Source organism: Passer montanus, unplaced genomic scaffold (assembly GCF_014805655.1).
Source record: "Passer montanus isolate IOZ18808 unplaced genomic scaffold, ASM1480565v1 scaffold201, whole genome shotgun sequence".
Lineage (NCBI taxonomy): Eukaryota > Metazoa > Chordata > Aves > Passeriformes > Passeridae > Passer > Passer montanus.
Genome location: NW_024366604.1, coordinates 372,673 through 381,259, shown reverse-complemented (window position 1 = coordinate 381,259; position 8,587 = coordinate 372,673). Strand labels below are relative to the sequence as shown.

Below are 8,587 nucleotides of genomic sequence, written 5' to 3'. Positions count from 1 at the left end.
GTGTGGATTGGTTCATAGAGAAAGTGCACTTGCCAACAAGGGCAGAAAGTATTGGAAATTAAAGGTAAATATCTAATATGTAGTTTTCACTATAAAAGAGACCCCGTGGGCAGGAGAGTGCCCTTGGCTGTCTTGCTGATCAGACCTCGGCTGCACAGACAGAAAAACTCTGTAGATAAGGAACAATAAACTCAACTGAAGACCAAAAGCAAGAGTCCAGACTCCTTCAAAGCGTGGCCTGCCCAGAACCACCTTTTCCCTGCTGGGGCAGAGACAGTAACTGCTGACCCCGACATGCCACCACCTTGCCAGGGCAGGCAGCTGGGAACGGCCCCACAGCAGTGCCAAGGTAAAACATCCCTGCCCGAGCCCCCTGAGGGCAGAGGAAGAGGCTGGGACTGCCCCGGCCTGGCTCTGCTCTGCTGGCAGGACCTGGTGCTCAGGGAGTTCAGAGACAGTAACTGCTGACCCCGACATGCCACCACCTTGCCAGGGCAGGCAGCTGGGAACGGCCCCACAGCAGTGCCAAGGTAAAACATCCCTGCCCGAGCCCCCTGAGGGCAGAGGAAGAGGCTGGGACTGCCCCTGCCTGGCTCTGCTCTGCTGGCAGGACCTGGTGCTCAGGGAGTTCAGAGTCACTCTGGCCTGCTGCACCTCTGGCACTGCACGGCGATGGTGCCCAGGCCCTCTGAGCTGCAGAAATGCACTCAGGACAGCCCAGCTGGCCACATGGCCAAAGAAAACACAGGACACAACCCTCCTCCTGTCTGCCAGGCTTGTGCTGGTTTGGCTACTGGCCAGTGGTGGCTTTTGCTGAAAGGAAACATGGGATGCAAAACCAAAAAGGGATGTACAACACAGCATCTGGGAAAAGAGCTGTTTCCATGTTAAAAACAAGCCTTTTCAGGGGTGGAATTAACTTAGTATTTTTTCAACAGGGCTAAACCAGATTTTCTTTTCAGTATCATCAGGAATTTCTCAATCAGGCAATAAATTAGGTTAAGAAAAACTGAATTTTTGTTGCCAAAGACATGCTGAAGCATAGCTAGAAATCAGGTTTGCAAATACTATGCAGGTGTATCTCACAAATACCTCTGAAACAGGATGACACGGCCACCAGAACACCTCTGTTCCCACTGCTGAGTTTGCTAAACAAAAACCTGATGAATTTAGGGAGTACTGGCATGGGATAACACTGGCATAATGAGAGTCCTCAATTTTTTCTTGGGTGCCCATGTCCCTTTCCAGACACCCTTTCAGGGTATAAATGGTCTCTAATCTCAACACAGGACTGCTGCAGAAGGAGAGGAGCTGCACCCCAGGGACACTGCTGTCACCATCAGCTGCTCACAGGGGAGCACAGCACAGAGCAGCAGGCTACAGATAATTTCCTTTTCACAACAGTGGAGTATAAATGCATTTTTTCCTTCACTCTTGCCAGTGGTGATGCAGTTTCAGCTCAGGAAAGAGACCACGATGCTGTTTTCAATTATGTTTGGAATGCAAGGAAATGAGGAACAAACCCATTCTCTTCATATTTCTCATGTAAAGTTTTATTTGTGTTAGTCCTTTGATAAAGCATTTTATTCTTACAAACCTTAAAACAACATGCTGAATTCCAGTGTACAAAAATAACTGTCTTTAAAAAAAATTAAATTTTAGCACAGTGTGACTGGAACCAAGTGTGTTCTTCATACTCCACTCCTTTTCCTCCAGTACATTACAAGGAACAAGGACAGATTTAGTGTGAGATGTAAACTCTGTTCCAGGCCCAGCTGCTCATTCCTGCCCTGCTGAACAGCTGGTTAGGACAGAATGTATCCCCAAAAGTTGAGCCCTGAGGGCAAGGATTGGATGGCACTGCTCTGGAGAGTGAGGTGGGGGACTGCTGCATCCCAAAGCACAAAGCAGGGACTTGGCTGTCCCTTCCAGGGGGAGGGAAGTGCCCAGTGCCCTCCTGCTCCCTGGAGGGGACTGGTGGCTGAGGGGATGTGCTTGGTACCCACGTGCCTGCTTTCCACCCCGAGCACCCCTGACCCAAAGTCTCCCTGGCACCCAAAGGTGCTGTGCTCCAACAGCACAGCCACATCTCAGTGCTGAACAAACAAACCCTGCAAGCCCAGCGTGCCCCCACAGCCCCAAGCAAAGAAAATAAACATACAGCATGTTCCAGAGCACCCCTGGCAGAGCTCTGGCTCCTGCCTGCCATGGGGTGGCTCACGGAGATGGAGTGGTCCCCTGTGGCTGTGCAGATGGACAGGGAGTGATGGTGGGTCAGGGACAGACTCCAATTCGTGTGCTAAGAGAGGGACAGGAGTAAAGAGAAGGCAGAGCCAGAGCAGGGGACGCCAGTGCTACCTGCCATCACCAGGATTTCTGTTTGGACTTCTTCTTCCTCTGCTTTATAAGGAATAGATTGTCCCTGCTGTCAGGACTGGCAGTTTTCTGCTTTTTCCATGTCATCTTCCTTTTGGCCCCTTCTGGAGGCTGTGGCACACACCCAGCCTTGCTGCCTGGGTGTGCCTGGAGCAGGCCCCTGCGCCGGGCCCTGCTGCCCTTGCAGCCCTGCTGCCTGCCCCCCCGGGGGAAGTCCTCGGGGTCCCCGTGGATTTCAGGAGCCTTCCTGTGCTTCCCCTCCTGCGCCTTCTTCGCCCGGGTCACCTTCAGCTTCTTCTGCTGCTCGCTGCTCCTGCTTTGCTTGCCCTGGTGTTCCTTCCAAAGTTTGCTCTTTTTCTTCTGGCTGGGCACCTCAAGCTGCTCTTCCTGCAGCGGTGTTTCACACTGCTCTGGCAGAAGGCCAGCTTCCTGCAGGTCTGGAAAGCAGAGTGGATTATTTCAATACCTAAAAACCCTAGAACTGGGCACCTGAGCCATCACACCTCTCCTCTGTTACGTATGAACTTAGACAAAAATGTATCTCTGGCAGATTTTCTCACTGTGGGTTTTTCCTGTCATCAGAATAGAATCTAAACAAATCGTGATTTAATCCCCTTCATGCTATTTCATGGCATTTTTAATGTCAGCAGATTTTTCAGAATTAAAACATCTGACAATGCTCCCTGAGTGACTTTGACACAGTCAATTTCCATGATAGACACGGATGAGTAAAGTCACAAATCTTTCACTACCACCAGGCTACCTGTTCAAATCCACACAGCTTTTCCCAACACATGGAAGTAATCCCACCGTGTTTCTAAAAAGCACAAACACAGAACTGGAAGCGGGGAGGGATCTCCCAAAACTCACTGTACCTGCCACCTTTCTCTTTAACCTGTTGGCTCTCCTCCTGATGTCACACTCATCATCGTAGTAGTAGATGAAGGGAGAGGTGGGGAACATGTTGCCCTGCATCCTCTTCTCCGAGCACTCCTGCAAAACACATCTCAGGTCACTGGAGGTGCTGAGTGGTGACCTCCTGCAGGTGAAATGGGCCAGGTCCTGCAGGTCCTGCTCTGCACTCGAGACATTTCCATGAGCAGCTCGTGATCCTCCTGCACACACGGAGCCCCTGGTGCTGCCTGAGCACACGGGAGGAATCCCTGTCCTCCTGCAGTAACCACACACCTGTGACAGCCACAGCACAGACCACGAGGAGCAGGTGCACAGCAGGCCAGTGCTGACAGAGCTGCTGGGCACAGGGACAGGCAGGACCACACACCCTGCCCTCAGAGGCAAACGGGGCCCTGGAGGCAGCCCTGGCTCCTCGGGGTGGTGTCAGAACCCAGCACACCCCTCTGGGTGCCCTGGGTGACACGAGCCCCTGGCAGGGCCTGGGGAGTCCTGGCAGGAGGCCAAAGACACTTGGGACTTCAGTCCTAACCCATGGACCAAATTACCAACTTTGCATGAAGAATCGCAAGTCACAAAGGTTTAAGTGCAATGGTAATGAATTAATCACAGGGTGGGACCAAATTACCAATTTTGCATGAAGAATCGCAAGTCACAAAGGTTTAAGTGTGTGGTAATGAATTAATCACAGGGTGAAAAGAGGAATTTTGGGGGTTTTTAGTATAGGGGTCTAGGAGGCAAGATGGAGGGATCTGGCTGTTGTTCTGTCTTTCTTCTTCCTAGCCTCCATCTTCTTGGGGATGGTGTTACATTTGGATTGGTCTAGAGTAGAAGTAGTCTAATATAGGTGACAGGTATTGGAAAATGATGATAAATGAAGTACAGGTAACTCACAGGATAAAATGGGGACACCAGCCCAGGGGTGGGCTGTGTGCCCTTGACAGATCTACAGATCAGACCTCTGCGGGTCTGAAAAAGAATGTTTTAGATAGTAGATAATAAACAACCTTGTGAACCAGAAGAATCCCAACTCTTTCTTCAACCATCGGGCTAAGAAAAAAGGGTCTCAGGGTCATCCTGGCTGCAGGGAACCCGAGGGGGTGGCAGCCCAAAGGACAGAGGGGAGCAGCCACGGGGAGCCAGAGCCTGCCAGCAGCCTGGGTGGTGCTGTCACCCTCTGCCACTCCCTCACAGGGACAAACCACAGGCAAATCCTGCCGAGCACACATCAGAGTGCAGGGAACAGAACGAGGAGAAAGAAGAGCAGGAGAGCCCTGAACAGACAGCTGAGGTCAGGAAGCGCTGACTCTGGCATCATGTGCATGCCAGCCTATTTCCCAAACACCTGGAACAGGAATGTCAGTTTTTCCACTGCTGTGCACACACTTTTATCCACGTCTTGAGAGCCAGGCTAACAGGAACACATCCTATGATTCTGCCTTTTATCTGGATACCATGATATTGACAGGTGCTTTATTCTCCTTTATCCTCCTTGCAAATTGCCTGTTACCTGCTGTGCTTTGCTTCATCATCTTTCTCTTCTTAGATACTGCTGAGATCACAGAAACACAGAATCCAGCAATGGCTTGGCTTGGTAGGGACCTTAAAGCTGATCCCATCCCACCCCAGCCATGGCAGGGACACCTTCCCCTGTGCCAGGCTGCTCCAGCCCCAGTGGGATCCAGGGGCAGCCCCAGCTGCTCTGGGCACCCTGTGCCAGCCCTGCCCACCCTGCCAGGGAGCAATTCCTTCCTGACAGCTAATCTAACTCCACTCCCCATCACTTTGAAGCTGTTCTAGTGGCATCTGAGCCTCACCAATCTCCAGGAGCTGTCAGGAGCTTTGGCTGATGTCTGCACTGTGGGACCAGCAGCTTTCCTGCACGTGCTGCTGCTGCCACTCAGTGCCACCCTGGCAACCCCTGTCCCTGCCTGCTCCTCTCTCCTTCCAGAGGCACCACGGATCACAGATGCATTTTTGATGTATTTTGCATTTCTCAGCTTCTTTTTGGCATTTCCTTGGCTGAGATTTAGTGAAGAAGCAGTTTTCCTGCAAGTGTTTTGCCTGTTTTTGGGAATGGTGTGCACATGGGAAGATCTGGTATCTCTGTCCTCTCGTGTTGCTATTGGCTTTTCCCCTTTGATTCAGTCCTTGCTCAGGCTGTTTCTGCTCCTTGTACACTACTACAAATATTTTCTTATCTGCCTTAACTTTGAGAGACAAAAAATGTCCATGGGTTGCTTTCCTCCCTTTCTGATTTTGTACAGTTCAATCTGTTTTCTACCAGTTCAAACTGGTTTTCCATCAGTTTTCAAACTGGTTTCCTACCAGTTTCAATCTAAGTATTTACTATCATCTATAATAAATACTATATTAATATAGTATATATCATCAGCTCTAGTATACACATAATCAGCTCTAATCAGATATAGTATACACATAATTTCTGATTATTTTTACATCAGTCTTAATAATGACTTCAATAATAGATTTACAGCATCCCTAACAATTACTCATTACTTTTACAGCAGCCTTACTTGTATCCATGTGTGTCTGTCTTCCTCCAGTGCCATTTTTTGGACAGTTTAATAAAAGTCAACTAAACTAAAGGCCCACGCTTTTATCAAAACATACTGGATAGTTGAAGGGGCTGACACACAAGAGCAGGCAGAAGGGAAGAGAGGAATATGCTGGCAATTTGCTGTTTCTAAGCCACAGGAAAAAATAAGCTAAACCTATCCAATGCATGATTAACATTAATTTTCTAGAATATTTGTGGCTTGGCTTGGGCTCCTGCATTTATTCCATAAAAGAAAAAACCCTGTTTCTTGTTCTGTGTTGGTAGTCGCAGGTACAGAGCTGAACTTGCTATGATAGGCACTGGAAAAGGTGATAAGTATCATAAAAACACCCTGGAAGATGCAGCCACATCTGGTTTTAGTGAAGACACGTAAGGCTCATGATGTCTCCTTCATCAGGCTGCATCTTACAGAAGGATAAGGCCAAACTCAGGTCAGAAACTAGGAAACTACAAAGCTTGGCCAAACTCAGGCCAAACTCTAGGAAACTACACAGAAGGATCATCACAAGCAGGCAGAAATGGGAGATTCCCAAAACAGCACTCAAATAGCTGGGCTGAGTGTGGTGGCAAACCTGACATGATGTTGAATGTGGGGAAAAAAGAAAGGGAGAAAAAGAGGTGTATTCAGCTTTTCCAATGAATAAAACTTTCCCAGTGAGCAAACCACTTTCCAATGAAGATTCTCTGTCCCAGGCAGTCTCAAATCCATGAGTAGGAAACTACAAAGCTTGGCCAAACTCTAGGAAACTACACAGAAGGATCATCACAAGCAGGCAGAAATGGGAGATTCCCAAAACAGCACTCAAATAGCTGGGCTGAGTGTGGTGGCAAACCTGACATGATGTTGAATGTGGGGAAAAAAGAAAGGGAGAAAAAGAGGTGTATTCAGCTTTTCCAATGAATAAAACTTTCCCAGTGAGCAAACCACTTTCCAATGAATATTCCCTGCCCAGGCAGTCTCAAATCCATGAACCTGCCAAGGAGGGACAGGAGCTGCTGCCTGCCTCCCCATCTATGAATCGGTTGGGTGGGATCCCTTCACCACCGGCCTCCAGCCGGCGTGGTCGCACCCCTCCCGTGTCACACACACCAGCCTGGCTCCCAGCCCTTCCCTGCAGCCCCAGGGCAGCGGGCAGGGATGGATTCCCAGCCAGACTTACGTATCCCAGGTGTCCCTGGCGGGAGCAGTTGTAGCAGTAGACGGAGACCGCGCGCTCCGCGTGCGCGCCCGCCGCCTTGATGGGCCCGGGCTTCGTCTGCAAGAGGCAAAGGAAACAGTCAGCTCTGTGCTACTCCGAATGCTCAACGGGAAATACATTAAAATTACATAAATATAGTTTTATTAGCTTAGATCAACACGCTCCTGCTGGCTGCTGGAATATTGATTTGGAGGAGCACCAACAGGCTGATGCTGCTGTAATTCTGCAGAGTGAGGTTCAGCCTGAGCATCACCAATGAGGTGGGAAGAGGCATCACTGCCATCCTGTCCCCCCGGCCATGCAAAATGCTGATTTCTCTCTCCCCTCCTCCTGGTGTGCCAGCCCCTCCTCTCTCGGGGCTGGGGAGGCACAATGCCATGCCACAGTGGCACACCAGTCCCATATTCCACAGCACAGACACGGTGCCACAGCCCAGGGCGTGGGCAGGCACCAGGGCTAACAAGGGATGCAGGAATCCTGGCCCAAAAGCAGCGGGGCTTAGGAGCCACCTTATTGAACTCTGTGTTTCCTTCTCTCTGGGGCTAAAGGAGCATGGAAAAGTGGCCCTGATTTCACAGAAAATTGCAGTATTTGGCAAAGCTCACTGCAGGAATGGCTCTTTTCTTTAAATGTGTATTGTCATGCTCCTGTGCTGTGGGAGCCACTGTGCTCTCAGTCGGAGCCTCCAGAAGAATGACAGCAGTGTTTGTAAAATAGGCAGGAACAAGAGGAACCTTCCAGTGCTGTTCTTTGTGAATCTGATCACACTTGCAGTGTCACCTTACTGTGAACTCCCCAGCCCTGGGTTTAAATGTGTGTTTCAGAGTCATGTTCCTTAGCTCACACCCACGCACCAGGAGGGGCCTGAGGGAAGACTAAGAAGAGTGACACATCCAGCAGTGATTTGTGACAAAAGGTGGGGAAACAGGGAAAGGGAAAACCGACCACCTATAAAGCAATCTGAGTATTTCTCATCCATGTCTCACAGCAAGAGCTCTCCAGCTAACAGCAGTGTGAAAGTGACACACTAAGCTGGCTCAGTTTTTCAGGTATTCTTTTATCATAAGTATGTAGAAGAGACAAGGAAATATAAAACAACAAACCGAAATGCAAATCCTTGTGTAGTCCCCATGGGGAGAAATCTGGTTTGTTTAGTGGATCAATCACCATTATTGTGGTTAGATGTCAGCATGAGGAGTGTCCCCAGAAATCCCCTCTGCCTTGCACAGGGCTCCTGAAGAGCAGCATAACCCTGCAAACAACACCTTCCTGTGCCTTCCCAGGTGCAGAGCCTTGCCTGCACTGCATTTCCCTCGAGGGTGATGCCACTGGAGAGCACGGGGGGCTCTGCCCCCAGCCCTGCCAGCGGAACGCGAGCGCAGCGCGGCCGGAGCAGCGTGGCTCTGCTCTGCCTCCTGCCAGCTGGGCAGCACGGGGAGCACAAAACCCTCTGGGAACAAGCCACGGCACTGCTCGGGTGCTGCCAAGTGCAGGGTGGTGGCAGCACGCAGGTACAAAC

The 8,587-nt window shown here is 50.2% G+C and overlaps 1 protein-coding gene across 2 annotated transcripts in view; it reads right to left on the bottom strand.

Moving 5' to 3' along the window:
• Nucleotides 1-1,537: 1,537 nt before the first annotated feature.
• The window catches only part of ZCCHC7 (zinc finger CCHC-type containing 7), an 86,537-nt gene continuing 79,487 nt past the window's right edge, over nucleotides 1,538-8,587 (bottom strand). For both annotated transcript variants that reach the window (XM_039708439.1, XM_039708440.1), the window contains 3 exons: nucleotides 7,030-7,125; nucleotides 3,252-3,369; nucleotides 1,538-2,813 (listed from right to left, as the gene is read on the bottom strand). In XM_039708439.1, the coding sequence (XP_039564373.1) occupies nucleotides 2,365-2,813; nucleotides 3,252-3,369; nucleotides 7,030-7,125 (663 nt within the window). In that variant the 3' untranslated portion in view covers nucleotides 1,538-2,364. The remainder of the gene's footprint in view (nucleotides 2,814-3,251; nucleotides 3,370-7,029; nucleotides 7,126-8,587) is intronic.